Source organism: Pangasianodon hypophthalmus, chromosome 26, assembly GCF_027358585.1.
Source record: "Pangasianodon hypophthalmus isolate fPanHyp1 chromosome 26, fPanHyp1.pri, whole genome shotgun sequence".
Taxonomy (NCBI): Eukaryota; Metazoa; Chordata; class Actinopteri; order Siluriformes; family Pangasiidae; genus Pangasianodon; species Pangasianodon hypophthalmus.
The window spans coordinates 7,995,165-8,022,207 of NC_069735.1; the positions used below are offsets into that span (position 1 = coordinate 7,995,165).

General features: G+C 38.7%; 1 protein-coding gene across 1 annotated transcript in view; it reads right to left on the reverse strand.

The window, feature by feature from the left end:
* Positions 1–8,682: 8,682 nt before the first annotated feature.
* nalf1a (NALCN channel auxiliary factor 1a) overlaps positions 8,683–27,043 on the reverse strand; it is a 79,187-nt gene continuing 60,826 nt past the window's right edge. Inside the window, exons 2-3 of the mRNA XM_026931620.3 lie at positions 18,170–18,341; positions 8,683–12,869 (exon numbers count right to left, since the gene is read on the reverse strand). Coding sequence (XP_026787421.1) covers positions 12,580–12,869; positions 18,170–18,341 — 462 coding nt within the window. The 3' untranslated portion in view covers positions 8,683–12,579. The remainder of the gene's footprint in view (positions 12,870–18,169; positions 18,342–27,043) is intronic.

The following is a 27,043-nucleotide window of genomic DNA, read 5'->3' on the forward strand; positions in this document are numbered from 1 at the left end:
AAAATCACTTGTGTGCTTATTTTTGATTTTCTTAATTTTATTAATATGTAGTTATGTGATATATGGGTAAACTTCACACCATTTCTTTCTACTTCATTCGCACGAAATCCAACAAAATCCAAAATCCACGTCCACTTTATGCATCAATATTTGTATGAATTTTATAAATTCTGGACTTACCAAAATCATTAAGATTATCTTAATTGGTGGAGACTATATTTAATGTGATGCTCCTTCTGTACTCGAAGGGATGGCCTGTTAAAAGAAAAAATATCTTGTAGTGCATATTGACCATTTAAGGAAAAAGCCAATTTCCCCAAATTTTCCATTTACCTCAACTGAACCAAGATAGCTCTGGCGTACACATTTTCTTTTTATTGTTACACTGGAGTTACCAGCTAATGTAACAGGCTTAGAGCCAACACTGTGCATTATACACACTGCATGACAATATCACATGCTTGTGTTTGGGTAAATATTTAGATTTAAATTTACATTATTTAACTGAATTACAGAAGTGCTGTGTAGTCACCATCACCACCATGTTCTCAAGCTAGTACAAATAGCTCAGGGTCAAAGAATACTATCAAGCTAAAACTCTGACAGAGAGGAGTTAGTGCACACAACTCAAGGCCATAACGCCATCTGTACATAAGCAATTTCTTCACAAAGGTAGCAGCAGAAGTGAATTTTCTATATGAAATCTGAAAAACAGCAGATAGGAACAGGTAACACCTGTAACATAATACTTATTTAACATTCACTTGAAAGTAAACACTAATGGGTAATGTCAGTCTGTAATATAGATATCATCAAATAGTGCCATCAGTGTTGTTTCACTCATTTGGACTTGCACTGTATGCACCTGGTATTAAAGGCCTACCTATTTACCCAGTAAGGTCTGAGTAAGGTAAGGTAGCACCAGGTACTGCTGTACATCCAATATGGACCAGACATTACCTGTTGTTCCTCTTTCCTCTTTCAGTTTTATCCAGGCTTGGGACCGGCACTATTGCACGCAACCCCAGTGGTTGGAGCTCCTACCCGGGATTCGAAGCCGAGCCGCAGGAGTGAGAGCCCTGTGGCCTAACCACTAGTCCTCCAGGGACCCAAACCAAGTCAATGCAAGTGACCATTCAAGTAAAATAATAACAATTAAAAACTCAATAATAAATGTCGTTACTTACTAACCACAGTGGCTGGAAACAGTAAAAGTACTGCTACTGTAGTAATAATTTCCTTGAGCAAAAGTAAAAGTCGTGATCCAGAAAATTACACAAGTCAGAGTAAATAAGTCACCTGTTGAAAAACTACTTCAGTATTTACTTCAAGAATTACTGTTTTATGTCTACAATTCATCTGAAATTTTTCTACTGTATATCTGAGGAACATTTTTTGAACAGTTATGCTATGTCTAAGTAAACACCACCTCGATTATCAACAGTATACAATATAAAGAAAGGTAATGTTAGCTGGCTAGCTAACTTAACTAAATGCAGTTGGGGGTTTCAGTAGCTTGATAGGTTCATTAGCAAGCTAGCTATCTCATTGGAATTCATGCATAGTTAGCTATCTAGCAAAGATGCCCTTTACACATTATCCTATTAGCATTATCTATAGGCTGCAGCAGCACTTCCTGAGCAATCTCAACCAAACATTGAGGTGAAATAGAAAGTTTAATACAGAGCATTCATACTATAAAACATCAAATGATCTGGCTAGCTAGTTTAGCTCAGTCAGCTAGCTAATGGCTTTATTGAACATGTTTCTGCAGGTTGGATGTTGAGCTGTGAAATGCAGATATCTCCATGGGTTTTGGCTCACATAATCTGCAGCTTATACTGTTTCCTTTGAATCAGTTAAAACTGAAGATAGCTGATAAATCAGGCCAGAGATGCTCACCTGTCTCCACTGTCTCAGACACTGCTGCTTTTCAACAAATATTCAGCAGGAAAATTTGCACGTACTGTCTTTTAATTGGCTTACAGTCTTTAAATGCATTATTTTTTTACTCTGTAGTGGTGATTCAATATAGATTTGGTGAAATTGAGTATTTTGTTTTTAAAAAACTCCAGTAAAATGCAGGTAAAAGTACTATAATTATACAAGAGAAAGTAACTATTAACCATAAGACAAACCATTATACAGGGAAATACTGCATACGTCCTCTGTAACAAGAATACAGTGTAGTTCAATACTTTCCACCCCTGATACAAGGAGGGTGAAAAGATCAACTCAAAATGATCTTTTGCATTGCTTCAGCATTTCAGAAAACTAGTAGAAAGTAGGAAATGAGTTTCAGTGAAGAGGTTTAATAAAGGATCTCCCTAAGGCTATAAAGCAGTGCAGTGAAAGTGATGGTTAAATTAGGATAGATATTTTGTGTGGAAAATAATGGAGATTTCTCTCATCTAACACTGATATTCAGGATTCTTGTATCACTGTCAAGCTAGTATTATTTAATGCTTAATTTAATGCTATAGCTTTAATGCAATTTGTTCACAAATGTCAAAAACGTGCTAAAGAAACACATGTGATTGGATGAGCTTAATTACCTAATTCAACTATATCTTGATTTCTTGATGTGCCCCATAGATCTAATGTTTCAAATTGATTAAGATTGATTACTAGAAAATGATCATGTCCCAGTAAAGGTTTATACTGACATATAATTCACAATTTTTTCTGTATTCCTGAATACAATAATTTCTAATCTTTATAATATTTTGATTGGTGCTTAGTATCATGAAAAATAAGAAGTCAGGTCATAGAGAGCACAGCAGAAACGCAAATTTAACACCCATTAATAGCCAGCATGTTCCGACATTACGACAACATACTGAGGAAAAGAGCCTATTTAATCATCCAGCTTTCTCTCTCTCTCTCTCTCTCTCTCTGTCACACACACACAAACATACAAGCAAAGCACGAATCATTTTGAGAAGAGTGTCAAAGCAAAAGAGTGCCACCCACTGCTAAAGTCTGGAAATGCCGCAATTCATAAGCTTCATATAGTTAGTGTTATATTATTCATCACATAATATTAATTCAGAAAGTGTTATTCAATCAACATGGTGTGAAATGATCAAATCAGGACAATCAGGACTAGCAGTGTATCTAAACTGTTAGCCTCTTTATTGTGCCTCATCTGAATATGATCAGATTGCATTTTGTCATTAAACACAAAATGGGAGAAAATTATGGCTCTCTGTCTTATAGGCTGTTTAAAGAATTTAATAAGACATCATCCAATTCACCGTATATCATCTGAAATTCCAATGTGTGCTATAGGGCCAGGAAGCTATCAGGTATTTTGGGAGGCGGATGCAAGTGCGGGTGGTTTCTTTATTAAGTGAAACCCAAACAAAACAACCAAACTGAAAACAAGAAGCATACACATGAACTAACAAAACAAGAACAGGAGCAGAGTTACTACGAAACGAAATGCAATCGAGGTGACACACAATATTGTACTTCCTGTCGGCCATTTTGTGGCCGAAATCAGCAATGTCGTGACGTTGGGAGACACGATAGGGGGTCCTGGGCCCCCAGTCAAAACGTCCGCAATCTGCCTCGGGTCCTGAGATGGGCATTGCCCAGAACGAGTGACATCCTCAGCAAAACCTGGAGGTGGAACGGCGATGTCTGGACAAGAGGCTTCGGGCTTGGGCATGGCACGAGAGGCCGTCTGGTCAGCCTCTGGCTTGAGCGCTTCCGTGTAGCAGCCTGTGTGACACGCTGGTTGCGGCTGCTGAGCGTTGAAGTTCTTGTCAGACATTTTGTGGCCTAAACCAGCAGTGACGTGACAGAAGCGTAGAAAGGAGTCTTATTTGGTTAAAGTGGTGAAAATCAGAACCCACCCTTAAGTTAAGTAACTATATTTATTATTGAGTTTTTAATTGTCATTATCCTATTTGAATGGTCACTTGGATCACTGGATCGGTTTAATCCAAATCCCAACAACACAAAACAGCTAGTATAAATAATATCAGCATAAATCTAACGACATTTTTTAAAGCATTCTGTGTGTGAAAATTTAAGTACTAAAAAGCTCCATGGCTCAAATAATTACACAGAATATGATATTATTGTACATAATTAAATAATGTGCCTGATATTTGTTCATAAAATAAATCTGCATGTGCATGTGCATCACTGAATAACAAGACATAGGTTATTGCATAAGTATTATAAAAAACATCTTAATCTTTCTCTCAAACAGATACGATACAGCACTTAGACACTACAAAGAATCTTCTGCTCTCGGAGCATCACTCAGAGGTCACGGTTGAGCTTGAGTGCCAGTGAAGGTTTTCTTTGTTCAGACACTGTGTACAATTTGTGAGGAAGTTCAACTAAGGTACCTGTCAGCTGTTAGGAAAGCTACACAGCTGGAAGAGTTGGATAGCTGCAGTGTTGATCTGTCTTCCATCACTGGGTGTAAAATATGCAAGGAGGGAGGACAGAAGGAGAAAAGAGAAGGCACAAGGTCGGCCATGAATCACAGACCAGTCAGCAGGCATGCTCATCCTTACCCAATGTGTGTATATGTGTGTGTGTGTGTGTAGCTTAGAGAGTGAGTGACGGAGCAAGTTGGTCGGACTGACTGCACTCGCCAGTGAATGTTAATGTGACACAACAACCCACCTTCACAGGGTCTACCGTCAGTGTGTCCTACTTTGAAACTGTTCCTACTTTACTAAATAAAAAAAACCAGAATGCATAATATACAACAATATATTTGCTGGCTGAAAAAGATTCAACAACAGTAGCAGTATTCATCAGAAATCATTTTGAACCAGATCCAATCATACTTTAAGGTCACTAATCCCTCACTTCACGAATACTTGCTTTATGAGTATGTTAGTGGTTCAGTTTTCTACTATTTATAAGAGTGCTAATGCTAGACATAATGAAATTTGCAATAAATAAGATTTTTATCGCAAGAATTGAGATGTATTCTGCTTACAGTGATAGCTTATAGTTATATGTGTCAAAGCAACATGAAAAACAGCAACCTGACACTTCTTTTGATTAGTTTTGCATATTTTTTTGCTGACTTCTAATTCCCTAATAAGTTACTCCACGTATGTGATTTTTGTTATAGCATGTGCATCGACTGGCCAAGGCTGTTTCTAAACACACTCCAAATCATAGGATCCCCTTATGAGCTTAGATACATTAGTCATAAGGCTGCATATCATGATACAGAATAGCATCATCAGAATCATCAGAAACTTTTACCATCACAGACGTTTTTGACATTAGGTAAGACATTGTTCAGCAGTGTTCTAACAAAACAAGCACAACATAATTTTTCATGAATTATTTACTTCTCAAAACTGTTTTTGTCTTTTCATTAGTCTGACAAACAAAGGATTTTGGGGAAGGAAAAATCCTGAGATACCAGTGATCTTGACTTCTTCTGCTCTCCGGACCTGCCTGATCCATCCTGATGGTTGGCGATCTCATCAGTAGGAGATCGCTCGCTGCTGCTGGGGGTGGCCCCACATGCTGGGGATGGTGCTGCTTGGGGACCATGGAGATGGCTTGGGGATCTCATATGGGCAGTTGTACTGTGACGGCTTTGGGACTGTGATTGCTGTGGTGGCTTTGGAGCTGCAGTTGCTGCGAGCAGTTTTCCACTTGGATCTCCATCAGTGGACAGTGGATAGGTTCAACAAACTGGACTTCATGTGAAAACTGTAATCAATGTCCTGCTTACACAATTGCACTATTTGTCCATATAGTACACAGTTATAGAAGGAATTTATTTATAATCACACTATCTGTTATCACCCAGATGAGGATTGGTTCCCTTTTGAGTCTGGTTCCTCTCAAGGTTTCTTCCTCATATCATCTCAGGGAGTTTTTCCTTGCCACCGTCGCCTCTGGCTTGCTCATTAGGGATAAATTCATACATTTACAATTTATATCCAGCATGTATTTATTTCTGTAAAGCTGCTTTATGACAATGTCCATTGCTAAAAGTGCTATATAAATAAAATCGAAATGAATTGAATTGAACTGAAAAAAAAAAACGAACACAAAGATTACATTTTCAGTATAGCTGGCTCTCCATAATAACAAGCTATTTTGAAGGGTTTTAGAATGAAGCACACAATCACGTTGTTAGACATTACCAGAAGAGTTTCAGAGTTATTCCCTTCAGAATTAACTCAACTTATACTGAGTTCCAATATGCATTACATAGAAATGTCTTAAATGTATCCATTAAAATGGTCACTAATTATTCAGTTTGCAGCTATGTGTTCATTGAGTATGCTGTTATTGTCCAATAGCCTACAATTTGGCACAATTTCCACTATAATCATCTTACTTGGTAAGGTACTTGCTAAGAACTAAAATCAAAGGTTGTCGTCAGTTGTGTATTGTGTAAAATAGACAAAATTTTACAAGTAACATTGATGTGCATTAGACAAAATATACACATGTGATGTTCCCAGTGCAAAGGAAATTTAATATGATTTAGTTTTTCATTTATTCCCTTCTGTGCTTAGCCATCTGGGATGTTGGTGCTGTCTTCAAGGACTTTGTATTTTTTAGTGGTAACCATCACTGACAGGTGAAAAAAAAAAAACATACCAGTGCATACCAGTGAGTAAGTAGCAAAATATATTATTTCTTATTTGCAGACTTTATTGATGTGTCAGGCTTCCTGCATAAATGAGTTTGTACTATCATCTAGTGGATAAAAGATGAAGTGCAACATGGTTATGTTAGACTGTTAGATGTGCATAGCCCTCTTCTAAGAAGATCTTTAAATCTGTAGTGTTTAGTGTCAATCATCAGCAAACCTGTTCCGGTTGATCAAGGTCTCACATAGTTCCACATAGGTGATGTACCACTGAGTTTACATTTACCTTCATTCACAAAAAGACAACTACACTATGTAGTGCCCTTTTGTTTCAGATTTCCTTATTACAGTATAGTCATATCTATATTCACTATATGAACAAAGGTTTGTGGACATCTGACCATCACACCCATATGGGAGCTTTCCCAAAACTGTTGCCAAAGAGTTGGAAGTACAGTTGTATAGTATGTCTTTGTATGCTGTAGCATTACAGTTTCCCTTCATTGGAACTAAGAGGCCCAAATCTGTTCCAGCATGACAATGGCCCTGTGCACAAAGCGAGTTCTAATTAAGAAATGGTTTGCCAAGATAAGAGTAGAAGAACTCGAGTGGCTTGATCAGAGCCCTGACCTCAACCCCACTGAACACCTTTGCGACGAACTGGAACTGGAACCCAACATCAGCGCCTGACCTCACTAATGCTCTTGTGGCTGAATGGGCAAATCCCCATACCCATGCTCCAAAATCTAGTGGAAAGCCTTCTCAGAAGAGTGGAGCTTATTATAACAGCAAAGGTGGACTAAATCTGGAATGGGATCTTCAAAAAGCACATGAGTGTTATGATCAGGTGTCCACATACTTTTGGCCATACAGTGTATTTCATACTACTATTCAGGACATGTTTAGAGGTACACTGTGTGTGTTACATTGGCATCTAACACTACACTCTCTCTTTTTGATAATTTCTAATACCTCTGCAGGTGTATGAACTGGTTCATGTATATATCTCTTAAAGAATGAAGTCCACACACACTTAGCTCAGTGATTTACTTAAATGGAAACAGCTACATGAACACACTGATGAAGGCTTAAAACCAGTTCATTTGTGTAACTATTCCCATTCATCCTCATCTTCTGACCATTCTCATTCCATTTACATTATGGACCGCAAGGGTGGTTTCCTCTGAAACTAGTGTTGGCTGTATATCAAAGTCATCACCAGGGTTTAGAACAGGTCCTGATAGTGCCCCCTGCCAGACAATAACAGACAGCACTGACAGATGGTGCTGATAACGTACCTTATTATGGATGACAATCACTCACTGTGTTGACACTGCTGCCTGTTGATGATAAGAATCACCCAGGTGCTGATATTGTGGTTTATTAAGGATTAGAGTCGCTCAAAGTTCTCAAAGATACTGTTGCTTAAGGTGGTGAGGATCACTCCAAGAGCAGTATATGCCTCTATATGTGGGTAGAATATAATATACTGTAGTACTCAAGCCATTGGTGGAGGTGGCGGCATTGATGTTCCTTTTCATCTTTTTTCAGCACTGTGTGTCAATCGGTCCAACTATCACAAATATAAAGAAAGGTCATGTAAACACTGGTAAGAGAGTTTTCATTTTCTTTTTTAACAACTTCTTTCACTTTCAAGTTTCTCTTTTATATTACAAGTAAGGAGGTCAGGTCTAACACTTGTAAAGATAATGGCCAGTGGATGAGGGTGTGTTAAATACCATATTAGAACATAGCCCTGGCATTTTCTCTTTGTTCAGTAAATGATCTGCTATTACAAGAAGAAAACATGCAAGGCTTTTATACTTATACACTTTCTATATTACCTCAAATACCCAAAGTGTCTAAAAGAACATTTATATCAAATGAGTCTTGGGATTTCTGATTGGATTGTTTGCATCCATACCCTGTGAAGAATAGCTGTTTCGCTGCTGACCATGTTGTGGTTTTATGACGACATACAGAACACTTGGACTATAGTTTGTACTTTGTACCTCCTACTGTACCTCCTATTAGAAAATAATACATTTTTGACAGACAGAAAAAAAAGCCAGGCACTTCTCCCATAATAGTTAACATATCTCTATTTATTTTTCCTTAGAACAGAACTCTCATAAACATATCTGTATTTTTCATCTTACGTTCAAAAAAGGTCATGACCTGTGAGACCGAATTATAAATATTTAATCAAAGTCTTTGTGTAAAAAAAATTAAAAGAGAAACAGTGAACTAAAGCATCTATTGTATGACAATATGACACTGTAATAATAATTGTAATATCTATATATGTCTGTCTGATTCCATGTCAGTGTTTTAAATTCCACGGAACCACAATTTGCCCAGCCCAGAAGAGGAAAACATTCACTTAAGCAGCTCGCACTTTTTGAGACGTGACTAAGAAAATGCAGCGCAAAAACAACTGACATGTGACCCATGAAAGGGCAACAGAGTAGAAAAAAAAGATTGTGGGAGAGGAAAAACACACCAAAATCTCAAAGAAAGACAGGCAACAGTGAGACAAATTAGCACAAATTTACATTAGCACAAATCTACAATATAATGACAGAGGCACATCTGCATAGATCAACAGGATTTTTGAAGATCAGTGGTTCATACAGGGGATGAAAAGGCTAAATATGTATCTGAAGTGATTCTGGCAATATTACACAGATTGTGTAGGATCTGCCTTGTGTTTTTATAAGGTAAACAGGACCAACATGGAGGCTAGTTCTAGAGACTTTCTATGTGTCACCCTTTAATCAGAAATCAAAATGTCTGACAGACCTAATGGCAACAACTGCTGTGAAGGGTTTGCATTCTTGTAGAAACGTCAGTATTACAAACATAAGTCTGGTTGCTCTGACTTCCTTCCACTAGACACTGTAGTATGTACTTCTAAGTTGTTGATACCACAAGGCATAATATAAGCTGTCTGGGTAAAATGTAATGGCAGAGTAAAACAGCTTGTTTAAAGAAGGTGATGTGTGCAACTCGGCAGTGTCGGATACTGCAAACCCCAAAGCCAAAAGCTTTTAAGATTTTTTTCTTGAATATCCTTCCTTACAATATTTTTATTATAAGAAAGGATATCATATTTATAGGGCATCCCCAATATCCACAAATCCTGTTGTTTGCTTATAAGGCTGGATCATTTTTTACGATAATTTAAAGTGTATGATTAATGGAATGAGGAATGATTGTCACCTCTGAACTGTAAGACCTTGGCCAGCTGCTTTAAACAGCAAATAGGACATACAACAAGACTATGGGTTAAAGCATGTCTTTAAGTTCACTTATTAAAGCCATCATCACAAAACTATGATACAGCTCTAGCCTGGCCTTTATTACATCTGTAGTGTAATCAGTGTTTCCCACAGATTACTTGGGTCGAGTTTCATGTATGTCGTACGACAACACAGAGCAGAGTCGGCATAGCTGTGGGTGCAAACTGAAATATATACATACAAGTCTCTCAACCATGACATTTCTATGTGAAATTCTAAATATACCCGTATTATAGCATGAAATCATGCAAGAGTAAAAACCAACGAGAGAGCAAAACTGCTAAGGTGTTAATAACTTTTTTAATCGATGTTGTTAGTTTCTGATAAAGAGGAGCGTGAGCATAGCTCCAGGCTAATTGTTCTATCATTAGAAACAGAGTGAGGTGGCTGAAAGAGTGTTCAAGGTGTTGCCACATATCATTAGGAACAAAAAAAATCAAGTGAATTACCTGTATCCTATATTGAATTACCTGTATACTGTATATTTGTTGTATTCTGTCACTTGACAATATATTAAAGTGGTTTGTTCTGAGTGGTTAAATAGGGAGCCAGAAATGTTATATGCCCAATAAATGGGAACCAGGCAAAGTGCCACCAGATGCAACCAAAATGTGCAGAAAATGAGACTGTGCAAATATTAGGAGCTATTCTGACAGACTAAGTGTATACCATGAACTTGCACAAACTGACGTCAAAATCAATAAAGATGAAATGAATGTGCTTTACCAGCTCTGTCTGGTTCTTTTCTCTCCCGAGTTGTGTGCGTGTCAAAGCCAAATTGAAAACAAGATGAGTTGTTTTCTCGAAATGTATTATAAATAAAGTGTGATTTTTTTTATGGCCCAAAATGTACTTGGGCTCTCATCAGTATACCTCGGGGCCACACCCAAGCATCACCTATGTGTGGGAAACACTGTTAATCAACTGTAACTGCTGCCGTTCCTCTATATACTGCTGTGTTGAAGAAATAGCACTAGACAAATGGACAGTGGAGGCACTTGGGCCTTTCAGATTGAGGGACGTTGCAACATTATTATTAGACGTAACTATGCGAGACAAATGTGCCCATGATATTCTCCAGCCAATTACAAAGACACAGTAAATGTTAAGCAAAAAGTACGTCTTTTAACATAGGTTAATGATGTAACACCAAGTAAAACAGGTCGCAAAACAGTATATCAGCAGCCAGAGGCCCATACAGTCAGACACCAAACACACACAGTCCTACACACAGAAGGAGATTTATAGAATGAGCCCTTGAGAACTCCTTCCCTTCCATGCTATCCGCTAAGCCCTTTACACAACAGTGTAGGACATTTTGAGAACAAAACAAAGGCAAAAAAATTACAGCGCAATTACAACTGATCACTATGCAACTCATTCTTTTTCAGCAGCTCATTAGCAGTGTAAGTTACCATATTGAGGGCATAAGAGTGTGGAAATAAGAACAACCATTGATAAAATTGTCAAAACATGATATCATTCTGAGCCATCTGTGCACCACCCAAAGAAAGCTACTGGAGGTCATTTAACAACCACATTCTAAATAAAACTTGATGTTTCGATGGAGTGGCTGCTGTTCCATTTGTATGCATTTTTAGGCTAGACCAGGCACTCCAGTCATGTTATTGCAGCCTGGTGAGGTTAAGATTTACCTATACTGGAAGAGTATAGAGTATAGTCAATAAAACAACTGTTTTGAGACAGCCTCTTTGGATGGAATACTAAAGAACCATTAGCTTATTCACACAAAGTATAAGTGGATGATTTAATTCCTTGAAATGTGGGTTCTACCAGGTCCTCATTCTTGGCTTCCACGCTGGTTTCCTTCCATATTTGAGAAAATTATGGTGGTGTATCACCACACATTCACATTTTCACTGCACAGTAAAAAGATATCAGCTGTCCCAGTAGGTGTCAGGATAACAACAGGGTTATAATGTAGTCTGCTAAACAGCACTGCAGATCTGAGGATATATAGAGGCTGAACACTAAAAATGGGGAATGGTATGATACACCGTATGATTGCTATGGGGGTCTGTTTTTAAGGCTCTGTTGACATGGACCTGTCTACATCTTGATTGCAAAGCAAGAACCTAACGTATCTGAATCTGGTAAATGAAGAATGGGGGTTACAGGTAGTAAGAGTATTTGGATCCACAACCAGCCTACTGTTCGTATCGTTCTAGCTACAGCAACAGCATGTATACTTCTATTCATGCTAGCTGTCAAATGTGAAAATAATAGAGTATGACAGAGTGGTTTGACTGAGACATGGATACATATAACTTTGCTTTCTTCCCTCATTCCATTTTAATCTGAAGTGGTTGACATACACAGAAACCCATTTTGACAGCAGAAGCTAAAAAGGGAAAAAGTCTGACCATCATCTGATACAACAAAAAACAAAATATATACTTTTCAGAACAGTGTGAGAGCTGACGTCTCAAAAGGACACAGTCTTGGTCTTCCTCTTCCTTTGTCTCTTCTTGCCCTTCTCATGAATTCTGTCATTCCTTCTACCTGGGGCATAAAGAGCACTGAACATGTAAAGCGCAGCTAGGGATCTGCCGGCGTGCCTGGCGTGCTTGGTTCGACTCGGTTCGGCCCAGTTCCTTGCTGGCCATCTTTCACTTTTTGGAGCATGCTGATTGGCTAGAGATAGCCCCCCACATCCAGTCACTCTTCTCTGGGGGCATTGTCCTCCAGTGGGAAGATGGTGGCTAGGCAGGTGGAGTTCTGGACAGCTGTCATGGTCGCTACCGTGTGCAAGAGGACCAGGACTAGCAAGCAGAGCTTCAGTCTGCCTTGATTCAGCCTCGGAGCCGCCGAGGTCGTGGCAGACGTATGCTGGCGTGAGGGATGAGTCCTTTTGAATGTGCTGTGCGAACATTCATTGAATTTTAGCTCCCACCGCACATCACAGCACTGTGGCTCATGCTTGGTGTTGTCTGCATTCTCCAAAAGCCCTGAAGATACACAAAAAGACAAGGAACACAGAGCCGATCACCAGATAACACAACAACCTTTTTGGCCTTTAGGATCTAATTAGCACAATGAAGGTACAATTTTGTGTTGTTCCACTATAGACAATGCTAAGACATTCAATTTATTTGGTGACTCAGACATCTTGCTTGACCCAGAAGTTTTACACTACAGATAGAAGACCTGATCTGCTGTGGAGGTCCCTGACGCAATTCTGAATTTATTGATCCTTGCAATGAATGCTAAGGACCTAAAAATGGCAATAAGGCCACCTATCTATTACTTCCCTTTATATCCAGCTCCTTGGATGTATTGTTAGTTTTTAAACTGTCTTCACTGACAATACTCAATTATACTAATCAGTTTAGCCACATTCAACAGCACAGCTATGCAAAATGGAAGATTGTGCCAAAAACATAAAACACTGAAACATGAAACATGAAACCAAAATACTGATATTGGATAGTAGGGTTTTGTCTGCTCCCTAGTTTCGGGTTGTTCATTGTATGCAGTCTCTTTTGGACATTTGAGAAAATGGTTAGGCAAACTCATTTTTTTTATCTGATTTGGGTAACTACAGGAAACCAGCTGAAGTAGTACAGCAATTGTGTGAGTTTGGAGAGCTTGGAAGAATTGAAACAAGTCATGCAGCTGCACTCTGTATCAGTTGCAGGGGTTTGATGCTCAAGGGAAGACCTGCCAGGACCAGGTTGCAGTAGTCCTATCTCAAGATGACAACAGACCGAAGAAATGAAGAAACCAAGTCAGGTTAGCAATATGAGGAGAGAAACACCAGGAATGCATTTGTTTATGATTGGAATGTTCCTAGAATTCTCCAGGGATATCACAAGATCTTGTCATGGGGATTCTTCTCCAAGGATATGCAGTAACCTGGTCTTGCTGGAATTTAATTTCAGGTGACGAGCTGTCATCCATTAGGAGATATCCACCAAGCATGCTGAGATAAGAGTGGTAACATGAGGGTCTGTAGCAGATGAGTTGAGTGTCATCATCATAGCAGTGGTATGAACAAGCATGTGAGCAAATATGCCCTGAGAGAGCAGTTATAGAGGGAGAATAAAAGAGGACCAAGGACCGAGCTTTGTTTTACACCAGTGGAGAGCCTTCATGGAGCAGATGTGAATCCCTTCTATGTCTAATACTGTATGATCATCCCTCCAGGTAGGATGTAAACCACTGCCATGCTGGGTCACTAATTCCAAGACTGCTCAGAGGTCAAGAAGTATCTGGAGACTGCTCAGAGGTCAAGAAGTATCTGGAGACTGCTCAGAGGTCAAGAAGTATCTGGACTGATGATGATGTGGCTGATCTAGTGCCATGAAGCCTCTCAGTATCAGCCACAAGTGCAATATCTGTGGAGTGGACCACTTTGAAGCCAGACTTTTTAGGATCCTGGAGGCCATTATGGGCGAGAAAGAGAGAAAGGTGATTGTATACAGCATGTACAACAAATTTAGAAAGAAAGAAGAGACATGGATAGTAGTATGTGGCAGTAGGTACATGACCACATGTTATAGGGTCATTTATGATGAAAGAGAGGAAAAGGATGTCTTGAGAGACCGGACAGGCTAAGACAGGTTGCTGGAGGAGAGAAGATGCAGGATCTCTTCTGTGGAAAGAGGATAAAAGTTTAAAGTTTGTTAAGAGGATTGGACAGGCAAAGGTTTAATGAAGTGTAGGAGATAGAGATTTGCAAATTTTCTCTTCAAAGAAGGTGGCAAAGTCATCAGCAGTTAAGGAAGAGCGTGGAGAACGCCAGAAGGATTTAAAAGTAAAGAAATGTATATTTATACAATGTATAAATCATGTGTGGATCAGATAGAGATGCTTCTAGGTAGGACAAGTAAACTTACTAATTTCAGTAGAATAATGATTGACAATGGACATACTTTAAGTAACTATATCTAACAAAAATTATAAAATATTAATGTATGAATGTAACATGCAGACTATGATAAAACATGAGAAAACATACAAAAATTAAGAGAAGTGTTAGGACTTACCAACTAAAGACTTAATCAACTAACTTAACCTAATAATTCAGTGAGAAATGGATATCGAATGAGATCAATTCATGAAAATAATGTCAGTGTATGCTGGGATAATTTTATGAATTAAATAATGGGGGGATAAATATCGCATATTGTCATGTACAATTTAAGTTAAGAACGTTAAGAAACATATATAACCTATTCACTGAAAAAAATTCATCAAATAAAAATATATATTAATATTTTTGTTTATATGTATACATACAACATAGAAACAAAACTTTTAAAAGCAGAGTGAAAAATATGCTTTAGAGTTAATAAAAGATGCTTTCCTTCAGGGATAGAAAAGGCACCAGATACCAGTGATGACTCAGTTGCTGATTTCACCTAAAGCGTCATGGCTTTTTTTGTTTGTTTGTTTGTTTGTTTGTTTGTTACAGTTATGGAATAGTATCCATGTAAAATCTCTAAAACAGCATATTAACATGCCTTCATATCCTCCACATTGGACTACTGCATTGTGTCACGGTCTGGCTGTACGTATATGCATATTTTACTCCATTTTTCAAAATTAAATGCTATGTGTGTGAAATAGGTTGGAAAATAGAGGTAAATTTACATATTTTATCTGTAAGCTCATAGCAGAATGAAGGTTGACATTGGTAATCCAGCAAGTAATCTGAGTAGATCACAGTAGATTTAACTCAACCTGCTTTTATTTGAATAAATAAATAAATAAATAAATCAAGCTATTGTTGGCAAGCAGTGTGCGAATCTAAATCTGTCATGTATGAGAATATTGTGTGACATCTGGCACACTTTTTTTTTTTTTTTGCTATGCCTAAAGCTACTGCCTTTCCTGTTACCCAGTCCGACTTTGTTTTCATTGTGATGTTTTCTTCTTGTACAATGAAGATGAAGATTTGGTGTAGATAAATACGGTAAGGTCCAGTTATGTACCTTGAATTACTGTTAAAGTTATAAAAAAATACATAAATTGTATTTGTACTAAATGTTCCAAAGATGTACCCTTGATGGTACCACACAGCAACAAGGAAAAGTACAGTATGGTACCTTTATTTCTGAGAGTATTGGAATTTAAAATAGTTTATCACAACTAATAAATTCTCTACTGCATTAGCCATTATATTTATTATGCAATTTTCATGTGTGAGGAATATAGTCCTCAGACATAAGAGCCAGTAAGAGCCTAATACAAAATACAGAAGCTTTCTTCTTCTAGTCTATGTCTCTGTTGGCCACCAGAGGGATGCACTGTTCCCTAATCAGGTTTGATTTTTTCTACCTATAGCTTGTTTAACTGGCGTATTTACATCTTGCTTTGGGTATAGTACTTGGATTTAGCCTGTGCAACTTGCTTTGTAATGTAAAAAATGTGAAAAATCCAGTCCAGTGGATCAAATTTGTTCTCTGCTTTTTTTTTCTGTCCATCTACCTCTGACTATTCACTCTATCTACATGATCAAGTGCTTCTTGGTCTACAGAATTGTTCTGCTACAATTAACCAGCAGCCCATAATCGCAATGACTCGACACCCAACACTCCTAAATCACTGCTGGATGACTGTTCTTAAATTTCCCCTGGCCGAGATAAACTAAAGCAATAAACCACTCATGGGCATGTGTTACAGTAATTTTATCAAAAGTAAGAGTGTTCTTAGGCATAACGTAATTCCGAGTGCCTAAAACCCACTTACCCACTATAAAATCACTGTAACACGTACCTTCAAGTGGCCTACTGATTTAAAAAAATGACGACAAAGATGTTATAACATCCAGTGTAATAAATAATTTATTATTAATAATATTTGCATTAGATAATTATTCAGGGTGTTCTCTGGACAGAACACTGGCTTAGGTATAACAGATATATTGATTTAAAACCTGGTACATTAATACAGAACTCAGTTACTTTACAACTGCTTAGCCAATCAGATTTTAGAACCCGTCTTATCATAATGATTTTGGGAGGTACCGACTCTCTGAGGCCAAATGAGAACAAAAGTGTTGTATGTACTGTACTGAGGAAGCAAGCCATAGTCAGGAAGAGCAATAACCTATTAAGAGGGAGGACAAGAACATTAATCTCTCTCTCTATTCGTCAGTCACTAGGTTCTAGCTTACTACACCATCTTTGAAAGTCAGCAATAAGCTCTATGATGGGAAGTGGACTCCAGTGCTGCCTCTAAGCCCCTGGGCAATAGTAGTGCCTTTGCATTAATGGCTGTTGTCCAGCTCAGTGAGGTCCTCTGTACCTTGCCACCTGTCTCTTTTTTGAGAACTTCATCTTATTCCATTAAGCTCACAAGCCAACCGAATTGTCACAAGGAGTTAAGATAGTGTGCTAGTAAGTGAAAGGTTAGGAAGTCATACTACAGGCCTGAGGAACAGCCACAGCTGAGCCTTAACCCTTAACTGCTCTGATATGCATTATGCATTACCTGTAAGTCACGTTAAAAATGTATACCAAATGAGTTTATATAATGTAAACAAATCCAAGCAAAATTGTAAAGAATTCAGACATTATTGTTCTGAACTGAAACTACCCTAGCCTACATGTAATCAAGCCTAAAACCTAATTATATGATTTCATTTGATGCTTCCTCCCACATAAGAAAAACATGATGCTTATGTGGATTGGTGACTCTAAATTACCCCTGTGAACGTGGGTGTTAGATGGCCTGCGATAGACCCCCCCCCTCCCCCCCTCCTCCTGCCATGATAAAGCGCTACTGAAAATGACTGCAGTATTTCTGATGCAATATCAATGAAATTCTTTTCAAAATTAACAGTCAACTAAGTGCATCCATATTTATCAGTGTCCCAGGCTAGAATAATTTGTGAATATTATATTTCAAAGAAGAGGCTCACACATAGCGAGGAAGTTCATCCTTGAGCAACACTTTTGCCCTGATGATACACAAGCCCTGGATTTAAATCAGCTTGTTGCAGAATGGTTGGCTGAGTCTCTTAGGATTCAAATCTGTGCTGAGAAGAGCTTAACAGTGGTGGTTTGGTCGAAAATAGGCCTTAATGATTTGGCCACAGCCCAGAATGACAAAGATTATTATTGTTCTTATTATTTCTAGAATACAAACGTTACCTCATGCGTCACTATTTCAGACATTTGTTGTCAAGTCTAAAGCATTCAAAGCATGCTTTCCATCAGAAACAAAACATTGCTCTGACTTTTTTGCAGTACAGATTTAAGTCAAGAAAGTGCATCAACCATCAGAAGCCATCATTATGTACCTGTACATATAAAACTGGGAGTGCCACCATGTATAAGGTCATCATTGTCAGGCAATATGAAGGGACACCTCTGCTGGACCTCAAGACAGTACTGCTCACATGGGATCTTGCGGCTACAGCTGGACTGATTGCTCTGGAAATATTGAGCGCAGAGCCAGGGCTTGTACACCACCTGCAAACAGACACAGACAGTATTAGAATAACTCTGGACTAAAAATGTGAAGCTCGTCTCACATTCTATTAAAACGAAAGTTCTTACAAGTCCTACAATGAGTCCATTTCGTTTGTGTTGCTATTCTTACTAAATGCACACACTATTTTAGGAACTTTATCTCTAAGTAAGGAATAAAACACAAAGGGGCATGCTGTTATAGGAAAATAATCAATGACAAAGTAATGGGATCCAATAACATCATGTACCAAAGTGTTTTATTCCTCTTACACCCCAGCAATTTGCCAACGCTAACCATTTTTTAATTTAGTAATCCGTTCATAGTTATATTTAATGTTGTGGAACGTAAAGCAAGTTATCACTTCTTTTAAAACACCTATAAACTGTTGTTTTCTTGCCAACCTCTCTTTTCTGCTCTCTTGAAGTTAATAAGCCAAAAAAAAAAAAAAACACACGCAGCTTGTCATGGTTCTGAGAAACTGGAAAGTGCAAAATCCTCTGTACTGAGGACTTTCCCCTGGTGGAAAAACTACTGACTGTTACAAAGCGCTGACACTGGAGACTCCTTCCATCAATCTCCTAACAGAAAACTTCACCATATCAATAATTATACAGTTTCTTTTGTTAAATTAATATTAACATGAATTAATCAACACATTCTGACCAATCAGAATCTAGGATGTAACAACGCTGTGGTATTATTGCGTTCTCTATAGGGCAATATAATTACATTCACAGCTCAGCTACATGAATACATGCTGTATTCAGAATGAACAGAAGATGGAGCAGTGGTATAAAATATCCGTTCGTGCACGAGACTCTTTTTCTCATCACATGAATCTCACTCAAAACAGCTATGTTGATTTTGTCACCTCAGTGAGAGTCACGTCAGGTTATTGAGGTCATTATGGCACAAAAAAACAAATCATCCCATTGGTGCGTCATTGTGACATTAGGTCTGTAATCATTCTGCCCACCACACACACACACACACACACACACACACACGTTGCACATTGAATTAGCACATATTACTTCACGTGGTCCTTTTTTTTTGCACCAGGGCTGCATGTAAGATGAGAGCGAAAGGGGAGGGGAGTCGAGTGGGCAGTGCATGGGGTGACAGCACTGTAAGAATAGCTCCAGCTCATTTATTTTGCCCTACATAGTGCACCCAGCACAAGCTGCTGTTAAGGAAAGGGAAAGAAGGCAGTGCAGAAGGCAGTGCATCCACAAATTGGAGTGTGTGAGGATAGAAAAGGAGAACAGTAGAAGCAGAAAAGCAGGTCATCATTAGCACTGTCTGGCTGTCAGAGAATCCTGAGATACGGTCTGATTTGTGAGGCTTGGTTTCACTTGCTTTTCTCTCGCTATCTCGCTTTCTCTCTCTCTCTCTCTCTCTCACACACACACACACACATACAGACACACACACACACATTTTGCTCTGAATACCTCAGGAAACAAGCAGGCACAAGCCTGGAACAAGAAATGGCTCGCCAGAAGGGGAGTGTGCTGGCATCTTCAAATCGCCTCCCAGAGGGAAACTTGTGAGTTTGGTTTGTGTCTATTTCATGCACAATTTCTGAAGTCGCGTGTCCTTCGGGGCTGTAGGAGCTCATTGGTTAAAGACTTACATACGTGACCAGAAATTTGAGATTTTTAAATCGACAGGAGTGTGCCTGTAGTCAGAGGGGTACCTGTAGCCACTGATTTGTCCTTCCTTGTCTGGGCCCTTGAGCAAAACCCTTGAAGCACCCAAGAAGCTGACCCTGTACTCTGACTCTGAAAATCCATTGTTGTGTCACAGGGCAGCATTACACTCTCTGATGAAAGCTCTATCTGCACCCTTCCGAGCTCACAAGAGCTCACAGATGCCCATGATTGGTTAGGGTCACTGTGATTGACAGCCCTTCCACCCAGAGAGCACGGCCAATTTTGCTCTCTTGGACTTCCAGTCATGGATGACTGTGGCATGGCACTCGTGATCTCCCGAAGATATTATAAATGATAAAATTATGATATATGATAAAATTAGCAAACATAAATTATAGTTTGCTAGCATCCAATGGATGATGGCTTGAGGAAGTTCAGGGTATTTTAAGATGAAGAAGAAAAAGAAGAAATTTTATTTATAACATGCTTTTCAATGACTCAAAGATGGTTGCAAACGTTAACACAGAGTTAAACACAGATTAACATATACAACGCAAAGGAGAGAATTAATCATGAAGACAAAATACGAGGAATACAAGAAGAGAGGACAACAGAAAACAATAAACATAAACTGGTATGAACTAAATCACAGGAATATTGAACATTTGGGAAAACGGGTAGGTTTTGTGACAGGATTTAAATAAGGAGCGTGAGTGGGATTGTTCTACGATTTGAGGCAGGGAGTTCTAGAGACGGGCGCAATTTCAGAGAAGGCTCGATTACTGAAACTTGGATGGAGGCACGTAAGCAGACGAGACGAGGATGATCTGAGGTTACATTGTGGTTTGTGTGGAAGGAGAAGGATAGACAAGTAGGTTATTGTGGTTAGACAAGGTTATTGTGGGCTTTGTAAGTGAGCAGAAGGATTCTGAAGGTGATATGATAATTTACTTAAAATTTTTTCTTTTTCTTTTATTATTTACTTTCATAACAGGGTTGTATCAAAGTGACCTCATCAATCAATATCAGTGAAAATAGAGAAAAACGAATGAGAGAACATACTTTTCTTCTTCTCATGATCTTCAGGAAGGTCAGATGCAACTTCTTATTGATCTTGAGGAACATTGTAAATGTTTTAACGCAATTATGATACACGAATAAAAGGTATATTTTTCATCACTTATAATGGATATCTAATGAAGAAGGATGTTTCAAGCTTGAAACGTTAAATGGATTCATATATTAATGCAAAAGTAAAAAGATTTTTTATTTTTATTTTAATGATTATAAAGGTAAAGTGTTGTCATAGTGGACTGGGGCAGGCAAAAACACTGCTTTCAAAGTGCTGTAGATGTGAAGGTTTTGTGTATGAAGGTTTTTATTCATGTTTTAAGTTATTTATCTGAAGTATGCATGGATGTTGAGAAGGACACTTTTGATAGGTTTGATATTTTATCTTTACCTTACATACATTTGTAAATATAATTTCAGCAGGACACACAAGATACCCAAATCATAGAGTCACTCATATGTTAAGTGATGTATGGAGCAATACAATGGCTAATAAAGACTGTAATATAAAAGGTAAAGACTAGAATACTTGAGTAAATAATGACATGGCTGTGCTTTCACAAGTCAAGGAACACACAGACTACTGCATAACTAAGTCATGAAAAGGCCTGCAAGTTCCAGAGCTACAAATAAACCCAAATCCTTCAAACATCCTACCCAGTGGTAGACCCAGGTCAAAAGGTTCAATCCTCATGTAGTGCCTTCTGGGATTCGGAGTGCAAATGAGGCAGAGTAATGCCAGAGAGCAATGCAATTATCGACTGTGTGTTCTCCTGTGACTGCTGCGCCCAAAGCTGAGGTCAGAGGTTACGCAGGCATTTCTTTTGGCTCGGAGGACCATCATGCATGATGTCCATAGCATAAATCAGGTATGAAGACAAAAAGAAAGAGAGAGACAGAGATTCAGGGCTACTGAGGAACACAGTTGGGTAACACTTAACAAGCATGACCATGGTTGATAATGCAAATTAACCTGACCTGTGGGCAAGGAGAATATTAGGGAACCGTGTGTGTGTGTGTGTGTGTGTGTGTGTGTCTCTCTCTCTCTCTCTGTTAGCATCTAGGTTGCCCGGTTTGATTCTGAGCTCCACATGTCTGCATGGGTTTCCTCCAGGTTCTCCACTTTCCTCACTCTGTCCAAAAACATGCCACTAGGTGGTTTGGCTACTCTAAATTGCCCCTAGGTGTGAATGCGTGTGTGTGTGTGTGTGTGTGTGTGTGTGTGTGTGTGTGGACTGGCATCACATCCAGGGTGTATTCCCACCCTGCACCCAGCATTCCCGGGAAAGCCTCTGGATCCACCACGACCCTGACTAGGATAAAGCAGTTACTGAAAATGAATGAATGTTAGCATAAAACTGTCAAACAGAAATGCTGTATGCAAAACTTGTGTGTACTCCCTTCTTATTTAGTGAGTCATTTGTCCATAGCGTGTCATATGAAAAATATTTGCTTTAATTATTTGCTTTTAATTATTTTCTTCTGACTATGATTATCGGTGAAGTTTATGTTCACTTAGGTTTATCTCTAACTTTCTAACTAATGTTAAATGTGATTCTGCACATACCTTCTATCTAACACATCTATGGTATAGGTTGATTAAGAACTCATAAACTTTTTTTCTGAACTATGTTTCATATTATACATGAAATATGCTGTTCTGCTGTTTCTGAACATGCTGTACTTCTCACTTCTTGTGTTTTGCTATGGTGTGTCACTGTGAGTGAACACACCAAGGTCAGAGATGATAGCACTCCCAGACCCAAGCAACATTAGAAATCATTCCTTTTAATTCCTCCTCCCTCCTCCTTTTCTCCTACATATACTAGAGCTGTAGATTTGAGCTGATGAAACCTTTCTGAAATTATCCAGATCTGAAGATTCTTCAAGCGTGTAATAATTACCAGTCTCCTGGTTCCTGATTCATTGTTGCTGAATTTCTGAGAAATCAGTGCCGTGGATGTCCTGGATGGGGCACTAACACCTTTTCTGGTGCGTTATACGAACAACATTATTTAAGAATAAAGTTGGCAGGATTTCTTTTCCTTGAAATATAGGAGAGAAGGAGTCAGAAGTACTATGAATGTGACATAAGAAACAACACACACACACACACACACACAAAATCTATCACTGATCAAGAAATGACATGCCATCCCTGCTTCAACACAATAGCTCACACACTCAGGAGTAGCAAGACTGCAGTCTGGTGACAGATGGATAGTTACGGAGAAATTATGTGCAAAGAGAACTCTGGAGTTTTGCCAACAACACTCATGTATTTACTGGTGTTCAATTTAACATAGGAAACACACACATACACACACACACACACACACACACATCTGTTAAAGAATGACATAATAAGGATATAGACCATCCTTTACAAGATTAGCCAAGTTTGATAGTTTCTCTTAGATATCTAAGCCAGTGTGTGTGTGTGTGTGTGTGTGTGTGTGTGTGTGAACATATCTCACAAGCTCAATGAAACTTCATTAACCATAAGTTTCTCATTAATGATTCAAATCTAATTAGACTGCTTCCGAGAATCATTACAATGCATCAATGGTAACTAATTACATGAAAAAAAGACTTGCCACATTATTACGAAACATGATTAGATTAGGAAACCTTGAGTTTTTGCAGCATGACTGTAATTGTGAGGCAGCGAGTGCATGCACCGGGGACAAATGCCATGTTGGAGAGCAACTGGGATTACGACAACTATCAACTACATGGTGGGTGAGAGCGTAATATTATTTAAGGCTGAGCTACTGATTTTATGAGGAAATGAGATGTTCTCCATGTTCTAAGGCCTCTGGCTAATGGATAATGATTTATGGCGAACAGATCAAGGCTCCTTTCTTTTTCACAGTCTCTTACCTCTAGACACACGTCTAAACTCTGTAATGAACAAATGCAAATAGTTTACGCAGAAATATGACTCGGCTAAACAGAAACAATAAACTGCAATACTAATGAGAATTTGTTTAGATAATTAATCAGATAATCTGTTGTCCCCCAGGAGAGGATAAGATTCACTTTACTGAGTCCTGGCTCCTCCTTATTCTGTTTTAGGAAGTATGTTTGTTTCCACTGTCATTTCTGTCTTGCTCATTATGGATCTAGATTTAGTCCTGGGTTACTGTAAAGCTGTGTTGTGATAATGTGTATTGTTGTCTAAAACACATAAATATTAATTCATTCATCTTCAGAACCTGCTTTATCGTGCTTAGGGTCATGGTGGATCCACAGCTTATCCAGGAACACTGGATGCGAGGTGGGGATACACACTGAATGGGACACCAGTCCATCAGGTTGTATTTAAGAGTAGCCAATCCAGCCACTGACTGTTTCTAGAGGGAGGAAGAAACCAGAGAACGCAGAGGAAACCCACACAGACATGGGGAGCACATGCGAAGCTCCATGCAGGCAGTAAGCCAAGCTCAGGATCGAACCAGGGACCCTGGAGCTTTGAGGCGGCAGCACCATCCGCTGTGCCACAATGCTGCCACAAACTAAAAATAGGAGAATGAAAATCTGGTGTAATCTGATGAAATCCTCCAGCTCATCAGAGTCACCGAAATCTAAATTGACAAAAACTTACTTACATTTTCACTTCAAATAATTTGATCATACGCCTCTGTTGTTTGAACATGCCCATTTTTCTCTTCCCTTTCCTCCTCAGAGCCACATGTTGATCACACTCGCTCGTCGCCTGTCCAGATGGGAGCGAGCGAGCAGCAGGCACTGCACTACACACTCACTTGTCAGCTCTGGATGATATCCAAAACTCGCCTGCTAATACGCACACCCCTTTCCTCCTGCTGCATATTCAGTGTCTCGAGTTTTCAGGTTTAGGCTCTCAAAATAGTGATTGTTAGTGAGCGAGTGCCTATGCCTACTCCACATGAGCACCCACATGTCAGAAGGTCGCAGAGGTTGGCAAAATGTCACAACCAGCAGATTTTTTTTTCTTGTGTCATTATCGGTTGAAGTAGAAGGGCATCTTGTTGTTGGACCTGTCAAGGTGTGTGTGTGTGGGGTTGGGGTGGGGCGGAGGGGGGGTTAGAGGGAGGACGGGATGGCGAGAATACAAGGAACTGAATGGTGGCGGGCTTCAAAGAGCTTAGAGAGGTGTGCAACAGAGAATTCCCTCAATTAGGCCGTAATTAATACGGAAGATCAAAGCAGCCTTCCCTCCCTTGTTTCAACACCATCACTTAAGCCGAGAAGATCGTATTACTCCCCACTCTATCTGTCTATCTCACTCCTCATGTCTGCGGAATATTCAACAGTTTGAATAATGCTGTATTAATCTAAATTCTAATTGCATTTTTAGAGTTACATAATGCTGTCAAATATTTGTCAAGGGTAAAAGAGCTGTTGCAGGCACACAGTCAGTGGTACATTTAAGTGGATTTTTGTTCAAACAAAGCAGGATGAAAAAGTGCAGCTTTCACAAGGGCGCAACTGTTGCTCCAAGCTTTGATCATGAACTTTCATTACTGAAAACAGCACTGTCGGAGATCAACGTTCTGGCTAGCAAGCCTCAAATGTAAACAGTCCTGGGATATTCGGTCGATATTTAGAGCATTATAGGCAAAGCCATTGTGGCAGTCAGAAGATGCACTGAGTTGTTTAGAGACTTTCACAGCCTTGATATAAATTTGCTTCTGCAGGGATGATGGGTTTAGTCATACGCATACAGAAGAGTGCAAACTTGTGAGTCTGTTATAAATTGCCTGTTTGCACTGTATGTTCATGACACGCAGCACTATTGAAAAAACTGGACTTTTGCAATGTCTTCACAAATGATATCTCAGTAAACACATCATAATTTGAAAATGAGTTACATTCAAATAATTAAGTTATGTTGTATGTTAAAAGGAAAATAAATGTTTATCTGTTGGCTGTCCATCATATACAAATATTAATATAGAATATTTTATATCATGTGACAACATCTTTGCACAGAGAAAAGATCACGCACTTAACAATAACTCACAATGACATAATGTTGACTTAACCTATATTTTACAACTTGACAAGAAAAATACAAAGCTACGTGTTGTGCTAATATAGCCCAATAACACTAAAACCAGAGGCAAAACCTATACATAGAATTCACTCAAAAATGCTAATGCTGATAGAAATTAGCTTGTCATTAATCTATCCTTTAAAAACATAACTAATGATATATAATAGAAGGGTATTTGTTGTAAATAATATTCAAAAGTTGTACATATTTACCCCAATATACAGGTAACAGAGATGCTAATTAAGATAATGGTAATCTAGCCCTCAAAAACAAATGAAATAATATAAACAATATATAAATTGGTTGTTACATGTAATACTGTATATTTTACCCCAAAAAAAGTAAATGCAGATACACATCATGATACACATTAGCATAACGCTAACTGGCAGGGTTTCCTGGCTTTCAGTCATTATTAGCGACATTAGCATTTCACGCTGAAGTCCTTTAAGTCACTCCACCAGCCTACCCTCATTAATTGGACTCAAGTGGACTCCATGGTACTTGTGGCTTTTCACTGCCTCTGTCTGACTAGTACAGAAAAAAAAGGTGAAAGGCCATACAGGAGACAGCTTGTGTTTCCCAATCCTTTAAGTCCAAAATATTGCCATTCAGCGTTTGGGTCAGAGGAAAAAGATAATGATAAATGTCAGATCTTTAAAGGCTGTGGTTTCTTGCCTTTCATACAATAGTCAGTGTAAACACACAGGGCTGACAATCGATACTGGGTTTAATATTTGGGTCTTTCAAGGATTGCTGGCAATATCCTATTCAAACCACAAATGTGCTTGAGCGAGGCAGGCTTATAGGTTAAGATGTCCCAAATATATTGGCTCCTCTATGAGAATCAGTTCACAGTAAATCATGTTAAATGCACAGAACCGGGGTTCACACTTGTTATATTTATGTATCATGTTTGGATAGTTCTAATAAT